The following is a 23,257-nucleotide window of genomic DNA, read 5'->3' as shown; positions in this document are numbered from 1 at the left end:
TTTCGAGAGGCACAAGTGCGTGACACGTGCTCTGGAACCTTGGCCCAAATCTGCAGCCCGCCCACCTCGAGTCTCGTGCATGCACTGGTACACCGAACGTGATCCACGCAAATTGCAAATGCAGCAGGTAGGTACAGGATGCAGGTCGCGAGTGGATCTGCGCGTAAAGAAGATTCGGTGAGAATTTTGGACAGTGGATAAGTCGATAGACGATATTGTAATTTCAAATCTTGATATTTTTTTCTGCTGTATAACTTAACATACAAGTTTCATCGCTTATTATTTAAAAAGATTTACAATAACAAGTGACTAGCACTTTGAAGTACAGGTTTAATTCAACGCATTCAATTCGACGTCGTATCTGTATATATATGCATATAATAATTTGAATTCTTATACATTTGGAATGTATTTATCAACTATTAATATAATTAATAGGTATTATATACTTTAAACTCACACTTCGTTATTTTTTCTCAACGGTAGCGAGCGCGCGCACCGATGCACGAGAACTAACAATAAGTATAATGTATACTTTCTGGAAGGCACTGAATATGGTAAATATTGTAATATATTATGTACAGCTATAGATTATAGTATCTGACCTACAGTAAACAGTTTTATCATAATCGCAGAATAAGAAGAAGGTGATAACGATGAAGTAGAAAACCGACGAAAAGAAAAACTCGGTACAATTCTTACAACCTGAGTGATACCTCGAAACGAAAAGTACATCTAAACGAATATCTCGCTGAAATTCAATTCGGGTAAATCTGCACGAAGTTTTGAGAAGATAATCAAATAATAGTTGGAAAAAAAAAAACGAAAATAAATAAAAATAACAACGATTCAACTGAAATTAAGTATACAACCTACCGATCGGATGGATCCAGCAAACAATCATATATTCTCACATTCAGAACGAATCTCACTGCGCGGGCATCTTTCACAGGACCCGGTTACTAAATTATTATGGTACACCGACAGCTGGTGCGGTTAATCAGGATAAAGCCATCACAAATATCCATAAGCTTCAAATAATAATAAGAAAGCTATTTCATACAACAAAAGCCACCTTGCAGATATACTGTGTTGTAAAAATTATGCAATCATTTTACGAATTTCTATTCCTTGTTTTTCAATAATTCAGGATCATTTTGTAAACGATTGGTTACGGAAGTTATTGGTTGAGAATATTATTGGTTAGGATCAGCAAATGGTTTTTTTTTTATGAGCTAATCATTTTATAAAAACCTTGTGCTAGCTGTAAAACCTTCACTCAGTCACATTTGAATCGATACGGAGTAGTATGAAGGATAAAACGTCACTTCTAAACTAAAATACAATTAAGTTTCCACATCACATTTTCTGTCACCGTTCAGATGGCCGATCTGGGTTATTCAGATCCCGAAATCGTAAGCAATGTTCAAATGAATAAAATCCGTTCATGATTTGTTTTAAAAAAATCTGAAAGAAAAAAAATGTTGTATATCATTAATATACCTGCAGGCTCGCCTTTCATACTTAAATATACAATAATATACGTCTAACATGCGTTTACGCGTAACCGTATAATACATGTATATAATTCAAGGTTATACTCTAGATTAGGAACATTAAGATTTACTAGTATCCTTAGCACAGGCTCACTCGGAAGTAGGGCACTCCAAAAATAAGACTTAATATATAAACCACCTACGCTGTATACAACAATAATGATGATAGTAGTAATAATAATAATAGTAATAATAATAACAACAACAACAACAACATCGGATATAATTTAAATTTACATTAATTTCAGTCGCTTCGATGTGTACACGTATAGTATGTGTATGTATACACATACACACACACACACATATATATAATGTATATTCAAGGCCTCGCGAATAGGTGTATATAAACATATACGCCTAACATGTATATGTATACCGTGTGCGTGATATACCTATGCACAGGAACTCTGTACAATGATTTGTCCGCCATTTGCATATACGTGTTACTTACGCTACGTTAACGACACGGACTTACGGAGTAGGTATGCCGATGCATTATAGGCAGAGGGTCGGGCAAGGGCTGCAGCCAGGAAGTACCGGCGCGGAGGTGAGGAGGACTCGAAGAAAGGTTTCGCCAAGAAACAGAGGCTTCGTACTTGAGCACGGGGGTCACCCGGGTCAACCTATGCGACCTCCGACAAGGCTACCGGCTACCCTCAACCTGCGGCCAACGGAGGCTCTCGCTGTGCGACCGTCGCTCGAATCACGAGCCCAGAGGTTTATTGCGGCAAACGTTGTACGCGGAATTGAAAATACGAAAACCTAGGAAGTTAACCCCGCTGAATACAAGACTTGTAACCGAGAGCTAACTACAGGGTATAAAGATTCTCCGGCCGCCGAGGGGATGGGATGCTGCGTTCGAATGCAACTGACGGGTCGATCCGAGGACCTCGCACGTCTGGCTGATTAGAAATTGCGTTTAATTCGTCGGAGATTACGATAGATTCCGACACATATGCAATTTGCCAACGAAGCTACCGTAGTTTCAAAATCTACAACCTATAGATCATCGTTATTTTGTCGAACATTTTTTCACCAGCTACTGTACGAGTACTCAGCATATTTAGGAAGATCTTTTATCTGTTTGTAATTTGTTGTTAAATGAGTGTAGAATTCGAGTTTTGACGACCTAGAGACCGAAGATTAAACGTGGCACGATTATGTACAATATTCTCACACGACAGAAAAATTGACCTACGCTCGACGGAATCAGAATTAATTTTTCGATGATCTCAAAATGTATGCTAAGACTCGGACATGTTTCATGGAATGCCTTTAAGAAACACCGGCTATTTCACCTACTTGAACGTCCGTTCGTTCCGTAATTTAATAACGCGTTACAACTTCCCGAATCGATGAATAAAGAACTGATACTCGTGTACACGTGATACATGGTCATGTAAACTCTCTGGGCTACAACTGAGTTGCAAGGCACTTATTTTTCGATACATCACATTGCTTTATTTTGCAGCAAAGGCGGTCAGGGGACTGTTCAAAAGGAGAGCAAGAAAGAAGAAAGAAAATAATTCAGCACGTCAGGTATACGACTTGATTCGATGCGCGTATGCTTACTTTTTAATATCCCTAACATCCACCAAACGTAATTACTGCACCAGTTTGAACCCCACAAAAATTCAGATCACGCTTCATCAACTTAGAGATAAATTGTTGTCACCTAGCAGTCATATCAAGGACCATCGACCACACTGTATGTACATTTTTGAGTTTTCGTGCTCATCGTGCGAGGACTGGCTTCTCAAAGAGTGGCCTTATAACGCGAGAGCTGGACCGTGTTGAGTCATTGACATAACAACGGTTTCAGCGTACCATGTTTATATTCGTAAATTAAACAGTTTGGATTAAGTATTTTCTGCCTTTTCTGTTTTCCCATCGACTTGCGTACGCAGTCAAGCCATACTTTGGCACCTGGCCCAAGACGCAGCGATAAGAGAGTATCGCCGATCGTTCTCACTCTCGCTCTCGTGTATCAGCAAATTTTCACGAGAAACTTATAAACAGCCGATAGAACAGACGAGTATTAAGTACTGAAAGAATGAGAAGCCGATTATTCGAAATAAAGCCTTCAAGAGATCCGTATATAGCCTATAAAATATAAATTGAACTCATTGTGTCCCTCGTGGTAAATTAACGAAGACGATAATTCAATTGCACCAACCCGACGATGCTTGGCACGCGTTCACATTATGTGTATAGATTTATAAATCTAGCGTACAGTATAATATCTACCTAAATATTTTACCTGACGTAACACTAACAGAGCTGCGTACATTTATGCATTTTTTATCGATATTATATTATAGCTATGAAGTAACGGTAATTATTACTACGTATATCAATCTCTGGGTACGAATTTTCCGCACTTTTTCCCGCCCACGCCCAGTTTTGAGATGTGGAATGTCCAAGCTGAAAACTAACTTCTAACACTGCATAGACCGCAAACATGTTTTACAATTCCCAGCACATGCTGCATGTCGGTTATGCTTGCCCACTTCCATTATACGCACTTAGAAATGCAGATTACTCGCTTATTGTTTCTCACGTAAATTAGAGCGTGGCAAATTTTCGTGAGTATCAAACGTAAGCTTGTGAACATCTAAGTTCCACAACACCTTAAAGCACTTACACTCGTAACGCTATATTTCCGTTCCAATATCCACTTCTAACACTTTTTGTTTAAGAAGAACTTCCGGTACGTCTGGGTGGTTTTTACTTTTCGAATTTCGACTCCATTATTCCAATGAGGAGAAAAATAATTGGGAAAGCGAGTGAAACGCCTTTTGGAAAGACAATTGTACCGCTAGCTATTTCAATATTCGATCCAGACCAGATAATTCCAAGTACCAAATTTAGATGAAAATAAATCAAACCATTTCAAAGTAGCTGCAGTTCTATCTCGAACTATGTGTTTCCGCACGTATCAAATGTTCGAACTGTGGTACAGACAAAACGTTACGCTTCTTTCAGACGTACTAAAAAACATAAAAACCACCGCAACGCGTACCCGTAATAAATAAAAATAATATAACCGAGTGAAATTACATCCACGAAGGAATCACACGCCGCTAGTTTCCGTGCACGCTGCTGCTCAGCACGATCACGTCCGTCCCATGCCTGGGATCGTCACTTCCACCGAGGAGAAGCGCGCACAGGAGACGTCATATACTCAGAGATGGCCTTTTCTTCCGGTCTTTGGTGGTATTCTTCCCGAATATCGTACCGAGTACCCGCGACACCGAGTGAACGCCAAGTTTCCGGCGTATCGGAAGAGCGCGGAGCAGCTGGACCGAGCGGGCTTCCCGGAGGAGAGCCTGGAAGGCGAGGGCCGCCCCTGCGGGACTTTCCGCAGCGCTGACCTCGTAGAATTGGCACCCGTGAGCCAGCGACAACTGCTGACCCTCGTCCACGCACACCTCTCTGAAACACGAAACAAACGGATTACGACACCTGTCACCCTATAGCCATCCGTGCGATGCGGAGCCATTCCTGCCTCTGGCAACTTTCCGCTTCCTCCGACTGCGTATAATGCATGTCGCAACGTGAGCGGTGTTCATTTTTACGCATTTCCGAATCTTCTCGAAGGTCACGTCAGCAGCCAATTTCCGCCGTTTGTATTGCCTGTGTCTCTCGCCGTTTTGTCTTTTGAACCAAATTTTGGTCAGCAAGTAGTACTCGACCACATTGGACCATTTTGAGGTTCGAGTCCTCAACGTCGATTTCAAAGCACCTACTTTCAGTATTCGATTGCATTTTTTGTTCAATTTACTGCAGTTTTGTCAGTCGATTTGCACTAAAATGTATAATCAATACATTTTTAAAGTTAAGCTTGGAATTTTATTCTGGGAAAAAATTGATTCACATTCATGTAAAATCGGAAAAGTTATAATAAATCAACTACGAAAGGAAAATAAAATCTGCCAGGTACATTCCACGTTGTGAAACGGACAAAATTCAATGCGAGTAATGAATTTTTGGTAAAACGAAACAATGTCGAATGTGCACGCAGATAGCAGTGTCTCCGTATTATCCACGCAAGCATCCGATGTTAGCCATTCGTACGTGCATATTCGACTTTCGTTGATACGTTGAGTGCAGCGGTGTTTGATTTCCTCGATGCAGTTTTAGAACGAAAATTCTGGTTCTGAGCCAGAAGTGGGCACGCTCTGAATAAGAGAGGTAACACTGCAGGCCTGCGGTGAAGCCGGAGGAGATTGTATCCACCCACCAACCACTTCAAATTTGTAATATCATTACGAGCTTTTATTAGATTGTCCCCCGAGATGCACCGACTTCTCTAGCTGATGTTCTCTACCATCGGTAACCAATTACAGAACTGCAATCTAATTGTTGTCGTTTTTTTGTAGCGTTCTAATGTCCGCAGGACCGGCGTATAGTTTTGTTGTTTCAGTGACCTTGTTACTGAATTATTTCAGCTTGCATAATTCAAAGACTGTTAATTCGATAAGAATTGTCTACGGTTTCGTCGAGCTTTTGCCATCCCGCGGGCACGTGCACGGAAATACTATAATAGACGTAATACATCAGCTCGAATCGATATCGTGTAACGGGCGAAGTTTAACCGACGAGGTGCTTGACCTCTACTCGGGCAGTCAAAAATAGATTTGTCCCTGCAGCATATCGATCGCCAAATCATATTGAATGGTGCTAAATATTTCGATCCCATTAATCAGACGGCCGGCTAACGAGTTAACATGTGTGACCCAATACTGAGAATAATGGTAGAAAAGCGTTTGTCGGTAAAATATCGACACCTTTTTTCCCCCGTGTGAGGATTATTGCCACGTGACGTTAATCGGATCAGATGAAACGTGCACGGAGCGAGCTCGAGGTTTATACGATGTTAGGAATAAAGGCGAGTCGAGAGGGAACCTGGGCAGTCTTGAGATGGCTTCAATGTAAGGTTATGGGTATAATAGTGGAAGTGAAATGGCTGTTGGGCGCTGCGTTGCACCGTGCGATGGATCTGGCGAAGCCTGGAGTCGGGACCGTACGGAGTGCCCGATTGCCTCCTCTATAAAATAATAAAACAAGAAAAGAGAGAAGGCTGAACACCGCATCGAGCGATGTAGTGTGACGTAGGGCAACGTGCCGGGCAGTGGAACCACCCACCCACGCGATAGCTCAACACTCCGGACATCACGTGTACCGCAAATTTAATTGCGTTCATAAATATTGCTCGATAGTCATTCGAGCGTTCGCATAAAATACGCAAGCTCGAATGCCACGATCCGGTTTGACCCTTTTTTTTGTCTTTCTTTTCCGTTTTTCTTTCTTTTTTTTTTCGTTTATTCTCTTTGTTAGAATGAGAGAGAAACGACGAAACGAGACTTGAATGAAGTGACGCTTCCACGCGTTATATACGTATCCCGCAGGCACTGCATCATACGCCAAGAATATATGTTATGTATAATGTATTTACCCGGTTGAATATTGATTGTTAATGCCGAAGGAGAATATGGAGTACGGAAAATACATCTTAAACGGATTTCTCCTTTCCATTCCGGGCGGGTAAAAAGAACGTCGAACATCAGGTACTCCGTTATAACCAGCGTACATAATGTATACGTGTATATTATAACACTTTGCGCTCCGCCTCATGTACGATCATACTCAGGCACGGAAGCTTAATTGGATAATCAATTATTAATGTAATTATGTTTCAATATATATTGCCGTAGTTATAACGACGACGTATCAAGAAAAAATACGCTGAAATCAATTCGTTGTCTGCTCCAGTTCACTCGACGACATTGTACCTTATACATATATATACATGTGTATATATATATATATGGTCGTCAGAGAGACAGAAGGCAAAAATAAGAAAAAGAAAAAAAAAGAAAAATAACGCGTCTGAGAGAAACAGAGTCCCGTAATTATACATTATCTGTTACTTGCACTACAAGTTCTTGTGTGCTAGTGGAGAAAGCTTGGACCTTGACTTCACAACGTCAGTTCAATAAGACTGTACAAGTAATACGCTGTCAGCTGACATCGACGTCACCCAACGCACTTACAGCTGTTTCATTGCCCTTTTGCATGCCTCGGTTACTCCGCACTGAGTTTGTTTCGCATTATTTCTTTGAATTGCACCGTACGTTCAGCAAGGAATTTCATCACTTAAGCAATTTTTTAGGGGTAGCTCTTGGACGTATTTTGAGGTCTTTGTGCACCATAATAATGTGTCGGCGGAATCTTAGGTTCTTCAACCCCATGTTCTACGGAATTGTATCCCTCATACGCCGTATTTTTAGAAACGCCTTCAACCATTTAAATTTTATTACATACAGGCAGTTTCACCGCGGTCAAATATAAAAACTTATGGAAGAGCAATATTGCGCTCTATAGCCACACGCTCTCTGGCGACCGTTCACTTCGCGTACGTACTTATGTTGATTTTCAGAGTCAGAGACTTGAGGAAAGGGCTGTGCATCTACGAGCGGAAAATGCTTTGAAAAACTACGGTGATATGAAAGAAGAAAGACTGTAAGCGTTGAAAAATCGAGCAACGAATGAAAATGGAGTGTAAAGTTTATCGCAGTTTCTTTATCAAACATGTATTTCAACGTTTTTCGTCTTCGCTCGTCGATTGAATAAATATATTCAGATCCCAAGTTCCCTGTCACGTGACATTGGTTGCTACTGCGACGTAGTTAATACACCACGGTTCGATCAAATGTTTTATTTCTGGCAAAACGCTAGACACACATCTGGAATATTCGAATCACGGACAGTAAAAAAAATAAACAAATATACGTTCAGTGGTTAATGGGATCGATCAGCCAGACCTGCGACGCAGACAAGATTCTCTGATATGTTGTACCAGGGCGTCTACTTTCTCAGCTTGAAGGAATATAGGTATCAATTTATATCTCCTCCTACTTTACAGTATTCTCATGATAGGATTAGCAAAAGTCAATCGGCACAGATACACTGCACGCCCTCTTTAATCAAAGGAATCAAATACTGTGCTACATTTCTGGTGATCAGACTTGTAATTATCAAATCACGATTTCTTGCTTAATCCTAATTTATACAACAAATAGCTTGAGCGTGTAGATTTTTTCTCACTGATGTTTCTAATTTTTTCGAATTCTCGAACGTACATAATTTTAATCAATTCTCCATAAAATCTAATGTGACGTGTTTCCAAGAAAAAAAAAAAAAAATATACCGAAACTGGAAAGTAACTTTGAAGAGAAAGAAAATGAAAAAAATTGACACTGACGCGGTAATGTGTAAACGAAATTGGGCAGCATTAGAATTCAAGGACTGAAGACTATCAACACCATCACGAACTGATCTCGTATTTACGATACAAACGTCCATTCTCGCGGCATAAGGAATACGATTTAATTTAATGGCTGTACCTTGAATTCAAACATAAATTAATTTCCATCATCTGCACTGATGCAAAACTGACCTAAGCTCGAATTAATTCAATTAACGAAGCGTTCAAGAATTTTATTCCATCGATTTCCATTTGATCGAAATGAAGCAGACGGAGGGTGCGTGTACGGAGATCGCGTGAATGGTTTCTAGGTGACCAGAATCGAATACCAACCACTACCGGGTATCTTGTGCGGTGCTCTGCGGTGCGGCAGAGTGGACCATGAGCTCTGGACTGGCGCCGTGCCGCTTCTACTCGGATTTCAAATGTGGGCACCGGCCAACAGCCGTGCAAATTGCACATTTCCATTCGCAATTCCCGTTTCGCATTCCAATGAAGATAATAAAAAATCACAACGGAGCGCAGAGATTCGGCTTCGTTGCTTCCTTAGTGGTTATCAGAATTGGCACAGCTTAACTGTTTGGTTTTAAATTTCAGGGTTGCGAATTTTCAACGTTGATCATTTCGATTCAAAGAGCGCCTTCGTTCGACGAAACTATCCTCACAAGTGAGCACGTAATTATCTAATTACCGAACGTTACATGTAATCGTGAAAATGATTATCCGATGTTTCGTAGCCCATGATTAAAAATAATTTGGAATGAGCCGACAGTTTGTGAAAAGAAGACGTCCACTTAAAGAGATATTGAGTTCTGGTAAAAACTGGTCTCGGCTTAAGCCCGCGGTAAGCTGAATAGAGTGTTGAGTTAGGAATTGGAAGAAAAAGCATAGACCAGTTTTTGTCCCAACCGCAGGTACGACGTAGTAAGAAATAGCGTCGAGACTGTGTTAAAGAAGCAAAGAAAATGATAGAAAATTGTGAGAAAAATTGATGTGTGAATTACCTCGCATGATCCAGGTCGCGCTTGTTGCCAAGTAGGAGGGCTGTGAAGTAGGAAGGTAAGCGGAGGTCCGCGAGCTGCTTGAGGAGGCCCCTCGCCTCCTGAAAGCTCCGCTTGCAGGTCACGCTGTAAACCACGACGAAGGCCTCGCCCCATCTTATGTGCGAGTAGAGGCAGCCGCTTTCCTGAAAATATGCACATTCGACTTAAAGCTCGTCGCTGCAGCGTTCTTGCGTACCAACCTGCGCCTCAAGTGCGTCGGTGCAGCAGTTCTTTTACACTTTTTACACCGCCTGACGGACAGGCAGGTAGGCAGGCAGAGAGACAGGTAGACAGCTTCGCCATTTCAATTCAACCCGTGGTTCAAAACTGTTGAATTATATTCGCATCAGCGGGAAAGCCGCTTAAATACATATACCATGTATTTTATCAAAAGAGAGTGTTATTTTTGTGCGTGCAATCGAGCTTTCAATCCTTCTACCGGTAATTCAATTAACTGCCTTGTAACTTGTAATACCAAGGTAGATGTTATGCCGCACTCGAATACGAGCCCACTTCACAGGAACCAGTTGACTGCATACTGCCAATTTTTCGTGCCCGCTCATTATCCGATCAGAGATATGAGATAAGAAAAAAATTACATACAGTGCTGATAAGTGATTCCCGGTTACGTTTGAAATACGATGTCAGGTACCCCTCGGTAAGGAAATTTTTCCCGAACGAAATTGATTGACCAGGTAGCAGAAATATTGAAGGAGTAAAATCTGCATTGCTCATCGTACAGACGGTTCTCTCTCTACCAGACAATCGACGACCAAAAGGTCCAAAACACAAGGGGCAATTGATCTTATTCCTAACGGCACTATAACTTTCACTTGGACTCATTGCGCTACACGAGTCTGTAGTCACCTGCTGCGATAAGACTCGGACGTTATCAAAAATACACTTCAGGTATTCCAGGATATTCTCCATCAGAGACATAAATTATAATTAATTCTGTAATTCACTGTCATCCTCCTCGCGGACGATTAGGTAGCAACTTTCAACAATTACTCAAACGCTTCTATCGATGAAATGACCGAGCTGCATTCATTTTTTATTCATGTATAATTTAATAACCGACTACTCCCCAACGCCTCGAAGACGTGTTCAGTCAGTTGAACTTCATTTAGGAAATTGAGCAGTGTCACGCAGTCAGTGAGTTCGATGTTCGATCAGCCACGGTTCAATTAAACCGAGAGGAACTTTTGCAATAGAAGAAGGGCTACGTACGCATGCGATTGGCTGCTGTACGAACTTGCCTTGGAATAATATTTCTACCGTAGAGAAGATGCATGATCAGATTACAAAGATTTTGTTTCATTGCTACCGGTACACAATAATCCTAGATACACTTTCAAAAATTAAAATTTGAAAGAACTCCGGCATGAAATATTTTTTCTCATTACAACGGACGACTGAAGATACTGATAAAAATCCGCTTCATCGTTCCTGAGCATTGAAAAGAAAGTCGATCATGTTTTAATAGCGATCCGATCGTGAACCTGTAATTGTTACTAGCTTTAAAACCCTCGCCCGCTGAAGCTCGCTCAGGGTCGGATGCCTAGTGTAGCTGGTTTTTGTGCTCGTGCTCTCGCTTACTAGTTGTCAGTGTTTCACCAGATGACATAGTTGTAGCGGAGACTGGGGCACAATGGACCCCCCAATAAATTCTGGTATTTGCTTCACAGTATACAAAATGAACACTGTCTTCGTGCATGTGACGCAAACCGAATCTGCCCGTAAGATTTTTTCTATATAATGCTACGAATCACGTTTACGCATTCATGTAATTATAACGTATTGTGATTTTGTGACAATAAATTTCGTCAAAAAATACCACAGAACAATCAGCTAAGTGCTGACAGATTTGAAACACGACGCACAGCAATTTTAGCTCTAATCGGACGACGTTATTGTCATGTATTCCTATGTGCACAATGCCAACCACTCACCAATTGCAATTTGTTGATCCTGGTCGTACGGTTTTTTCCGATTCAAAATGTTATCTGAAGCATGCATATCGGTTTGATAGTAAAAAACATGACGTTTTCAATAATCAAACTTGTAAACTTGAAAATTTATCCTGAAAGTCAAAAGTCACCAGGTCAAGAACCTGGACAGGCAAAACTACGGAGCGCTTGTCCTGGAGATCGAGATCCGCCAGGTGGAGGACCTGGACAGGCAAATTTACGGAAAATTAGTCCTGAAGGTAGAAACTCACCAGGTCAAGTACCTGGACAGCCAAAACTACGGAGCGCTTGTCCTGGAGGTCGAGATCCGCCAGGTGGAGGACCTGGACAGCCAAATTTACGGAAAATTAGTCCTGAAGGTCGAAAGTCACCAGGTCAAGAACCTGGACAGCCAGAACTATGGAGCCTTTGTCCTGGAAGTCGAGTTCCACCAGGTAGCCGACCTGGAGCGCAGGAACTACGGAGCACTTGTCCTGAAAGTCGAGTTTCACCAGATAGTGGACCTGGAGCATAGAAACTATGGAGCGCTTATCCTGGAACTCGAGCTGTATCAGGAAGCGGACCCGAAGCGCAGGATCCAGGACGTAGAGAACCCGGTAGGTACTCGAAATCCGCGGAGCGCGATTCTCATCCGTCCGCTCAACTGCGCGGTTGTTTCCAAACTGAGAAATTCGACTAACTGATTTTCGTCGACTAGTACTATATATCAATGACGTCAAGAACAAAAAAAATTCGGGTGACGTCACTTTCTGAACATCCGACATCCGAACATCCCAACTTTGGTTTCGAACTTTAATGAACCTGTAATTGTTATTCTACTGATTCTAGGCTCCGTACTGTAAGTGTAGAGGCCGGATTTCATCGGATTTCGAACGGAAACCGAATGCTGTAGCCTCGTGTGGATACGAGCAGAAGCCTTTGAGCGAAACTCCGGTTGGAATAGCTGCTGGAATCGTAATAGCATTCATCTTCGTGCATTGAAGAGGTGATTGGAGTCTGGAGGAGGAAGCTGGTAATACCGGGAACAAGCAGCGAAAGAACACGAGAGTAACATCTGCTTGAGAGGTTCGAACGTCGAATACTAAACCAATACGTTTGAACGTAGGTAAAACGACCGATGTGGTAACGCTATTTAATAGCTCATAAATATTTATTGATCGATTGTATCAAGACAATTGGATGAGATACCGGTGTGTTTGGTAGTTAGATGTACACAGGAGGAACTTGCGATGTTATGACGAGTAGGAGCTTGAGCAATCCAACGGGCACACGTACGCGTTAGTTTAATGGGATAAGGTGGGCAGATATATGCCCATATCGCATCTACCTGTGTACACAAACACAATTTTCCCCCGTAGAGATCGCGCGTACGCGTACTTATAGATAAATACGCGCGGGTACATGTATTTACGTATGTTTGCCTCCCCCTCGAGGCGGCCCGAAAATTTCATAACGATGAAACAGCCGGCCTGCAGTACGAAACCCCGATCCCGGTACATCCATAGACACATCGGTTGGTACGTGGTACCTACCTACCTACCTACCTATATACCGTTGTTTCAATATTTAGCTTTACATAACACGATGCCCGAGAACTGGCAGACATCATTAGGCAATTACCGAAGCGATTGTAAATGATACCAGGTTTCGACCAGGTACCTCTACACCGTACCCGGGACTCGTGAGGCCGAAGGGTCAGATGCTGCCGGGATCAAATTAACCATAGATCGAAATCTTACGCGTCACGTCTGCGGCTGCCGAATATTTCAGGGTTCGTGATTCGAAAAGGAAAGAAGAACCACGTCCCCTAACGACGTGCCAGTGAATTTTTAAAAGTTACGTTTTACTGTTAGGAAAAGGGCTGGTCTTGGTATCAGCGTGATAAAGCAGAGAGGCACGGCCGGTTACATCGTCCAACTATTTACCGTGCGTTGTCGTCGCCTCGAGGAGCAAAGAATCAGAGTGAAGTTAGCGCTGATGGTAGATTGATAACGATTACGTAACAATCGCCCGGGTAGGTTGAGGGTATGAAGAAAAGAGGCACAGAGATGAGATAGCTCGTGGAAGGCTCTTGTATTCGTATATTTCCTTTTTCTTCCACTCCGTACAAAGAGTATCATGCATGGCCAGTACACGAAGCGAGAGATGTCTGTAGTGCCCTAGGATATATTATTTCCTCTTGTTAATTGTTTTCACTGTCATGTCTGCACATAATACTACCGCCGTCAGACTAATGATCCAGCGCTGTTATACCGAAGACTTGGGAAGGATACAGTTGCAGGTTCGAATATACGCGGCGACCGAACGTGTGCAGCAGCTTTCTTCTTATTCTTCTTTCTTCTGACTTCTTATTCTTTTTCTTCTTTCTCCTTTCCAGCAAAGTTGTTTTTTCAACGATATCTTTCATATTCCTACTGCGTTTACGTCATCATCACGATGATCTCTGACCTTCTTTTCTCCCGCTTGGAAAACGAGAAATATAAATACTGCTTCAGAGGACGTCGAGGGAATCGCGCAAGAGACGAGAGGTTTGAAATGACGCTGTCAACGGAATCATTGCATCTGAAGGTAGAAACGCCAGGAAACCAACGAGGGTCTCCTATCGGGCATCGGGCGACGTTATACCGGCTGCCTTCCAGCGTAACTTCTGTAAGCTTGTGTAACTTCGGTACCATGTGTGTTTTACTCACACAGTCAACGGTGCCAAAGGGCAACAGGCCTCTCTGCGTGCCACAGTCATCGCCACAGGGAGCTTGTACTCTCGTCATATCCTTTCTGTCAACGTTTCACCAAGCCTTGACCGGGGTAGCGAAAAGAAATTTATAAAACAAAATATTTTAAAAACGCATACCGACACCACGCCCAAGGCTCTCTGCCGATAAGGACTGTTCGAGATACGACGCGATTCCACCCACATTCGGCAAGTAGTATTTGGAAGAGAGCGTTTCGTTCGAATTAAACTACACGAAGTTTTGGGGATCCTAGTTGACGGATGTGCAAACGTTGCAACATGTTGCAACCTTCTCAAAAGTACTTCGCGCAATTTGAACCCGTGACAATTAACTGCCTCACCAACCAACGACGCGTGGTTTAAATATTTGCACACCGTATGAGAGCAAAGTGCAAGTCGCTGCGAGTATACATTCCTTAAGTTCGAATTCCTGCGAGTGCAGGCTGGTTTGAATAGAGCAACAGCTCGGTGCCGTCTCGACATCCTGCTTGACTGTCCTGTCGCTACTATTTGCTCGGTCTCAGGTACTTCGCCAAGGTGTTCGCTGGCCCCTTGTTATTCCGACAGAGACGATGACGACTGTATCGTGCCAAGGTACTTCTGCGAGCATTACATACGGCAGAGGCGGACGTTAATATCGGCTATCCAAGGATCGGCTCTGGAGTTTTTTCTTGCAATTGCGGTATCCGCCTCATCTCCGTTTTCAAAAGTCCGTGAATAATAATTCGCAATTAACCGCTTTGCTCGAGCGTTTTGCGTGGGTCCGTGATGCAGTTTGGTTCGTACGGTAGAGGGCAAGCATCGCAAATGACCGCGGTTGCAGTACGTGCATTGCACAGACCGGTATATACCTTCTCGTGCCATGAAAAGTAAAGTAATAATTACACGGTGCAGACTGTGGAGTATGCAGTTACAAGGGTAAGACTGCTATTAATCTTATCTCGCCAGCCTCCCGATGCGATTGAAACACACGGAAGAACAATGCAAGAATTGGGGAAGTGTGTCACTACAATCGAGCTTGAGCCGTGATTCGCGGTTGGTCCGAGAGCATCGTTGTTGCATCGTCACCGCCTGCCTTTCAACCGAGACTCTCCGATCGCTTGACCTGGGCGCGAACTTGTAATATATAATACGTTGCAGGCACCGGACGCGTGTAGAGATTTACGTGACAAGACGATAAACGCACAATGCAAAGGACAACTTCGGGCGTGAATAATCATAAGCCCGGCTGTTCGGAGTTAATAGCATTTCTTTCTCTTTTTTATTCCCATTTTTAAAACAGTTACGACCACCGGTCAGATTTACGACTTACAGCTTAACATTTTCGACCGGCCCATCGCCCGTTCGAATAGCGCAAATTACTTACGGCTGCATTGAGATGATGCGGATAATTAAAGGGTAGTAAAGGTAAGACATTGGTAGAAGAAAAATCGTTCAGCAGAATATTACAATGCGTATTCTGTCTTAAGTCGCGTCCGTTAGCAGGGTACAGGCTGATCATGAGCACGTGATTCGTTTTATCAATATCGAGGACTGGAGTACGTACGATTGATAGGAATATGACGTTTGTAATCGTACGACCCTCGTTCCGCAGTTGTCGTAAAGCTTAGGATATTTACAGTGGCGTTGTTATATACGATATTGTTATGGGAAAGTATAAGGAAGTGAGTTGACGCTCCGGCAATCAACATCCAGCATGTGGCAGTCCGCAAAGTGAAGACTTGACGGTGGGCAGAGCGAGTACCCGCAGCGATAATGGTGGTGGAGGCGGTGATGGTGGTGGTGGTGGTGGTGGTGACGGGGATTCGTAAATTTATCAGGTTTAATGTCTGCACGTACGGTTTATTAAGTAGACTTCATGCCACGACATCACGACGCCGTTACAAGTTACGGTGAGCGTAGGCAGGCAGTCGGGCAAGCATGAACCACTCATAGGTTGTCGACGTGTCGTCTTGTGAAATGGATCGATTAAAATACAATAGCGATCGGGCGCATCTCGCAGGGATTCTGCATCGCTTCCCATATCCCATCCGCATGGCATACAAGAATTAGCATCGACAAGAAAGCCACGGGGCCTTGCGCTGTTACATATTATCAGTTGATCGGAATCTCCGAGCAATCAATTGACAAACGTGCGTTTTTAACGCACACTAACAATGATATTCAACTGTAACCTTATTGGGTGCAGTTATATTTATAGTTGCCTCGATCGAATACCACGTTGCGACAGTTTATTCAAATCCACTTCATACCTCACATCGGTATAATTTTCATGCACCGAATACGATGTGTGGGGAAAATGAAACCCCCCCCCCACTAATAGATACAAGCATTAGGTATACGGCATAGTAGTTTTACCATCAGCACCAGAGACCGTTTGTGATATGATTACTGACAACTTGGTTGTCATTTCGGAAATCATAAGAAAGCTAACGGTACTTTACTACTTTCAATGCATACAACACTCAATCTTAAGCAGTGCAACGATTGATTAACCACGATTTCACAAAGTGATTATCTCTATCCATTGAAGAGAACGATACAATGATTTTGCTATATTTAGCGTGCCAAATGCACGATGCACTTGTAAATCAAGAATTATACAATGAAAAAACTTAACAGCGTCGGCATTAGGTTACACGAGGCGGAATACTTGTGCAATATCTCAGCGCAACATAAAAATGTTCTTCAATTTCTATTGTGTATTCTTGCTAAGGAATAACCGTTTATATTTCGCAATTGTCATCACGGCGATTGGTAATGGAGGTTGTTGCCCATTTAAGGCTAAGAGAAATTTATTGGATCACTATTACATTTTATTGAGGCAACGGTGAATTTATGGTCTGGCTCAACGCAGCTGTTCACGGACGTGACGATCGACGACAGACGCGTGTCGCGTGTCCGAGTCGAGAGACGAAAGCACCCTGCTCAACGACGCGATGTGACGCGATGTCCGCTTCGCACCGTGATTGGCGTCGAGATACTCTCTCGTCACTCGCGTCACTGATTCGAACCAATTACGGTTTTTAACCACTTAGCAATCTCCGCTTCTCATTTTCTATTTTGATGCAGTTGTTTTTTTTTTTTTTTTTCTCTTTTTCTTCCACCAATCATCGACTTGACGCTAATCAATCTCCTTCAACTGATTACGAGAAATTTGTATTTTATCTCGATCCTACAAGCAATTCATCCGTAAATTGAGCGAGTGGTGACCAAGTAGTTCTGATATAAAATAACGTCTCGCGAACAGTGATCGGTAATTCGAGGAGCAGTCGATTCGACCGACTTAATCGAAGCAACCAATCAGCAAAATTGTTGAGTGCGATTTACATTCTAATATTCGGTCACGTTGAAGCTTATTGTTAGTGCCGTTGGTCGACGCAACGCGTCTAGAATTTCCGACAAATCATTTTGGAGATGTGCTTTCCCCGTTAAAGTCGCTTCGGTTGAACAAACGCAAATGTCCGAAGAGAATATCAAACAAGGTGTCACGTTGGGATTTGTAGCAACAAACCAACATTCTCGTGTTTACTCTCGTACAGCCCTAAGTCCCAGCAAACCGAAGTATAGAAACGGGTTCGAGGAAGCCTTTGCGCATTAGACGGAGGCGTTGGTGGAGAACACGCGACTCGATCGTACACGTATGTATATATCGTTCGTACAGGCAATAAGGTATGAGTCACGAATTGTATTGCGTTAAAAGTCACACGTTCCATAACATTTGGAACGTATTTAACGCTTGACTAAACATTGCAAAGTGCTGCACTGCCACACGCGCCAGCATCACGCCGCGGATGAATTATCTCCTGTAATTAGATTTTCATAAATTTTCAAATCTCCGCGCATGATGCAGTCGAGTCTAATTCAGTCCCTCCGCGAAGAGCAGCCTGAGAATGTAAACCTGCGAGAGTAAAATCCGCAAACAAATCCGACATACCGCGTTTTCATTCGGCTTTGCAATAGTGGCCGTGGCCTTTTACGCAGGTGTAGACGTATAACATAACTTCCGCTATAAATCATCATTTCCTAGGCATTCAAACGACCGAATGTAAATCTTGTTCCGCGGATTGTGCCTGGTTTAAATGTTTCTGGTCACATGCAAATGCGGTCCTACGTGGTTTATTTTTCACTTTTCAAAAATCATTTTCTCATTTTACCAGTGCGTATAATCGACTTCCCGCAATTATACCCGGCTCTTATAATGATACCTCGATCTGCACAGTCCTGCTGGAAATGAAATTGGTACAAGTCAATTTTTTTACCCTCAAGGACTACAATTCGCCCAATAACAGCGGCGAGCCGATGTTGCGTCAAATTACACATTACAGGCTGCATGACCAAAATTGATCACTTACTGACTCATATCATTTTCATCCTCACCGGCTCACGTACGTAACGCACAGCCTGCAGAACGAGCGTGGCGAGTTGACGGGTCAGTCGGCCGTCTTCGACAAAACGGTATTCACTATTAGTGCGCGACGCGTTAAGGTGATGGAAGCTCGATCAGTGCCGTCGATTGCTGGCCTTGATCGTGACACGAATATTTCACTTCCTGTTTCGCGATAGTGTGTCGGAAAACATCGTTCACACTACGGTTACCCGCTTTCCTGCGGTTCTCGAACGATGGCTTTGCCATAGTTGCAGAAATACAGAAAAGAAAAAAAAAATAACCTCTCTCTACGGAAACCTAATAACCACTTGTCGTTCATCATGTGCGTCAGGAATTGCACTATCAGACTTTCTCACGGTTGCGGAAATTCGTAACCCAACTCAAGTGTGGTCGAGATTCTATAACCCTCTCGTGTAAGACTATCAAGCTGGAGCTCCAACATGCTCTGGGGCATTTTCTTGCTAATCCGTCACAGTGTATGCGAAACTCCAAGGATAATTATTTCGAAACTAGTCGGCACGCGACAAATGTGCATGCCAAGGATTATGCATGCTTATTATCGGCGGTAGAAAAAATGGAAAGAAACCAGACGTCAATTTTCGCCCCAGTTTTTCCATCACCGATTCACTGAACCTTTTGCGAAACTAACAGTGATCAATTTATCAGACGATTGCACTGAAAAACACTACAAAGTACTCCACGTTCTATGTACTGGTTATCAGATGATCCAGTTCTCGACTAACCAGATTGACTGGAAGCAAATCTAATGCTTGTGAGCATAGTGGAGATACAAATCGATAAAATACAACGCCGGAGATCAGTAGGTTAGAGAAAATACTTCCATTTCATGAAAATTGATGACCGTATACACTTGCCTAATCCGACTTGATAATGGATCGTCCAGACGACAAGAATAGGCCTAGATAGATAGCTCTACAGTGATTTACATACGAATGAAAATTCTTGGCTGCGCGGTAGGCTGCACTGCTGGGAACCTTCGGTCGGTAGGATAAAAATAATTATGAACAGGGAATAGAGAAAAAAAAATAAAAAATTAAACAAAAAATCAAACGTCAACTCGTAAAGTATCACGATATACGGGGATTGAAATCGGAGCGGGATCTGGGAGATCTGTATCGATGTAGAACAGTGTGGCAGTGGTGCCATGGCACATAACACACAATGACTACTCCTTTTCCTGGTTGCAGCGAACGTCGTTACCTGTACGGTTTATACCGACGTTCGTTCGGGGCGCACTTGATACAGGTAGAACCGTAAATCCAACTATATCTTCAGGTAATTGTATGTGCGAGTAGCATACCCACACCACGTCTCGATATCGGACTCGGACGTGCAAAACACACATATACATGCGGAAAACGTTCAACTGGTACAAATTGCAAGAACAGCTCTCTGCTCCCTGTCGAGGTTATTTATTGAACTCATGGATCAACGGTACCTATTGTATCTTTATATTACTTGAAAACATCGGTGCTGCACGTATGCATCAGCTGTAGACCAGTATTTGCGGGTCAACACACACACACACGCACACATTCACACGTTATACCGCCCAATTGCGTTCAATATCGTTGCCAGGCATAACGTCTGGCTCGAAATTCGAATCGCTTTGGCAAATCACAATTCAATATCGCAGCCTTAAGTTTCTCCTCCGCACTCCGCGCTCCGAAGCCACGAATTACATTGCTCCCAGAGTATCGCGAATTTTGCCTTCGGGCTGAACGTATCGTTGATGTACGATTCGCAAACGGAGAACGGATAACTTGTAGATGAGGGTAACACTAGTGTCATTTCCCTACGTAAGTCTCCATTGGCTATAACCACCACTTTCTGTTGCGAATCATAGACATACGCAAAGTCCGCGAATGGATGCGGGCAACAAACCGACAATCAACCATCAACCGATCAGTTCGGTAAACGTACTTCGGTATACAGAAGATGTGAGGTTTTTAAGAAAAATTTTTACGGAGTGGTAACTTTCAATTCCTGCGGATTGCGGATCGTTTATTCTCCGTTATTAAACAACACGATGAAATTACGTGCACGATTGTGCGCAAACATCGAATACCGCGAGGGTTGCGCGTTATATAAATGAGACGAAGATTTCTTTCGTCACTTTTTTTTCCGCTTGTAGTATTGTGGTTTTTGTCCGACAGGTGCAAACTTCTCTTTCTCTCTTCTCAAGTCCATGTTGGAGAAAAAAAATTGGTCGAACATTTTTTAAACAGACTCTAATTACAGGCCACGTGAAACCAGTTTGCTAAAAACAGCCTGCCCCACCTATCGCGGAGCAGAGTGTGCTACCGAATATACATATATGAACCGCGTCTCACGTACGCCACAGGCCGATCGTTTGGGCCTTGAAGCGTCACGAAACCTGCAGCGAAAGAAAAGAAAAGACCGATCGAAATAACTTGGAAATTACTGAAGAGTTTGTACAGCAAACGTCGTACCGTAGGGGCCGGTAAAAATAATGATACTAGTAACGATCATCGACATGGATATTGTGTGAAACAAATTAATGACTCGTAAATGACAAGGCTGAACGTGAGAGGATCGGTTCTAACCTACTTGGCGTGTGTAAGGGTTAATTCTTAAGCCCCGACCTGTCAACCTGGATCAGGAGATAATGTTTCGATACACCAAAGCCCAAAAACGATCCACCTCAACAAAGGGCCCAGGGTATCTGTCACCCATCGTATATGACGAATGGGCCATGCCAGGGGCGCCAGATGTAAACATCTCCATTACGTTGCACCTCTTCGTCTCTTGGTCACGTTCACGCCCACGCGCATTCTCAACGTGTCCATATGGCCTCCTTGGTTCGATTATACCTCTACACAATATCCCTTTTCGACTGATAAATTCGAACCAACCACACAGCAAGGCCCCGACTAATCGTAACTGTTTTTCCACAATATCGTTTGCAAATATACTGTTCCAACTTCAGCGGTCACCATTATTAAAGGTCTGGTAGTCGTCGATCGCAACGATTACCCGCAGCTTGTAGTTATGTGGTGACAAGAATTGTGGGAATCGACACGACGATCCGATGCCAATAACCATTGAACTTCTGCCGATAGTCGGTTTATGGTTTTCCATGGTAAGATCCTCGACACTTGCCAACGATCCATTCATTCATTTGCAAGCTCACGTTGAACCGTATGAACCTACAGATATTTTCTTCTCTTCTGAGACAATTATAGCCACTGTGAGAGGCGATCAGTTTCCGGGAAAATCGGGGGTGTAGATCTCCCGAAGTCTCCGAGAAACGGGCATCCGGTGCTCGTTTTCTTCCATTTCTCTTTGAGTCTGCAGTGGATCGTCGAGCGAAGCGGCGAAGCGAAGCGAAGACGGACTAGTTCCGTTGTCCGGATCTCTTGCGGGGGGGGGGGAGTCGAAGCCCCGACGACGTAAGACGCTTGCAGCTTCGTTCTTACTACCCGTCGGCTCCGACGTGCCAAGGTCACTCGAGACGGCGGGCAGTTAGACGGACGGCCGGTATTCTTAGCTTTGGATCCGTTGATGGGTTCCCGGTTGACCCGTGGGCTACGCAGTCAATTATAATCAGGAATCGAGGCGATTAGTTTGGGGTTTATATATTCTTCACCCGCGGCTACACGATGAACAAAAACAAATTCTCGTAGAGCTGGTATAAGAGCCCCGCGATTAAAAAAAGGGTTCTATAGATGAAAAGCTATCTCAAGTTATCGGCTGACAATTATACATGTGCACCTGTAGAGTTCAGTGAAGAAGGTAAACGGTACCCTTTCGACAGCACGGTATGGATGCGCATTCCAAGATACATAGCATCACGTTGGTTTTACCTGTACAACATCAATTAACGGATTTTCCATCACACCTTCGGTACAGCTTGTATAACGTGGTCGTGAATCGAATAAAAAGCCAGAAACGTCGTCCAGTTGCAGTTGAAAAAATGCTTCCGCATATTAGGCATTTCGTTTTGCGAGTAAACGAAGAAAGATGTTTTCTCAACGGGTCGTAGAAATGACTCGTTGCGGAGTGTTTCAATAAATCAGCCGAATGAAAACGATGACTAAATCCATTTACGTCCCTTTTCTCCATTGTCCATATCCACCAGCGTGACTCGAAGGTAAGTGCCAATCCCCACAATTCTGAGCACATCTCAAGCCTGAAGTACTGCAATCAAACCACCGTTCAAACGTTGATCGTGACTGCGCGAGTTTGATTTTTCCCCTCGACCACCCTCAAGGATGAACAGAGACGAGTGTTCCGCGTGAATTTTATCGAC

General features: G+C 43.2%; 1 protein-coding gene across 1 annotated transcript in view; it reads right to left on the bottom strand.

Annotated features, from left to right (window-relative positions):
• Window positions 1-223: 223 nt before the first annotated feature.
• The window catches only part of LOC124215089 (ras-related and estrogen-regulated growth inhibitor), a 45,157-nt gene continuing 22,123 nt past the window's right edge, over window positions 224-23,257 (bottom strand). Inside the window, exons 4-5 of the mRNA XM_046618056.2 lie at window positions 9,834-10,015; window positions 224-4,994 (exon numbers count right to left, since the gene is read on the bottom strand). Of these exons, the coding sequence (XP_046474012.1) occupies window positions 4,736-4,994; window positions 9,834-10,015 (441 nt within the window). The 3' untranslated portion in view covers window positions 224-4,735. The remainder of the gene's footprint in view (window positions 4,995-9,833; window positions 10,016-23,257) is intronic.

Source organism: Neodiprion pinetum, chromosome 3 (assembly GCF_021155775.2).
Source record: "Neodiprion pinetum isolate iyNeoPine1 chromosome 3, iyNeoPine1.2, whole genome shotgun sequence".
Lineage (NCBI taxonomy): Eukaryota > Metazoa > Arthropoda > Insecta > Hymenoptera > Diprionidae > Neodiprion > Neodiprion pinetum.
This window is presented reverse-complemented; position numbering and strand designations above follow the sequence as displayed.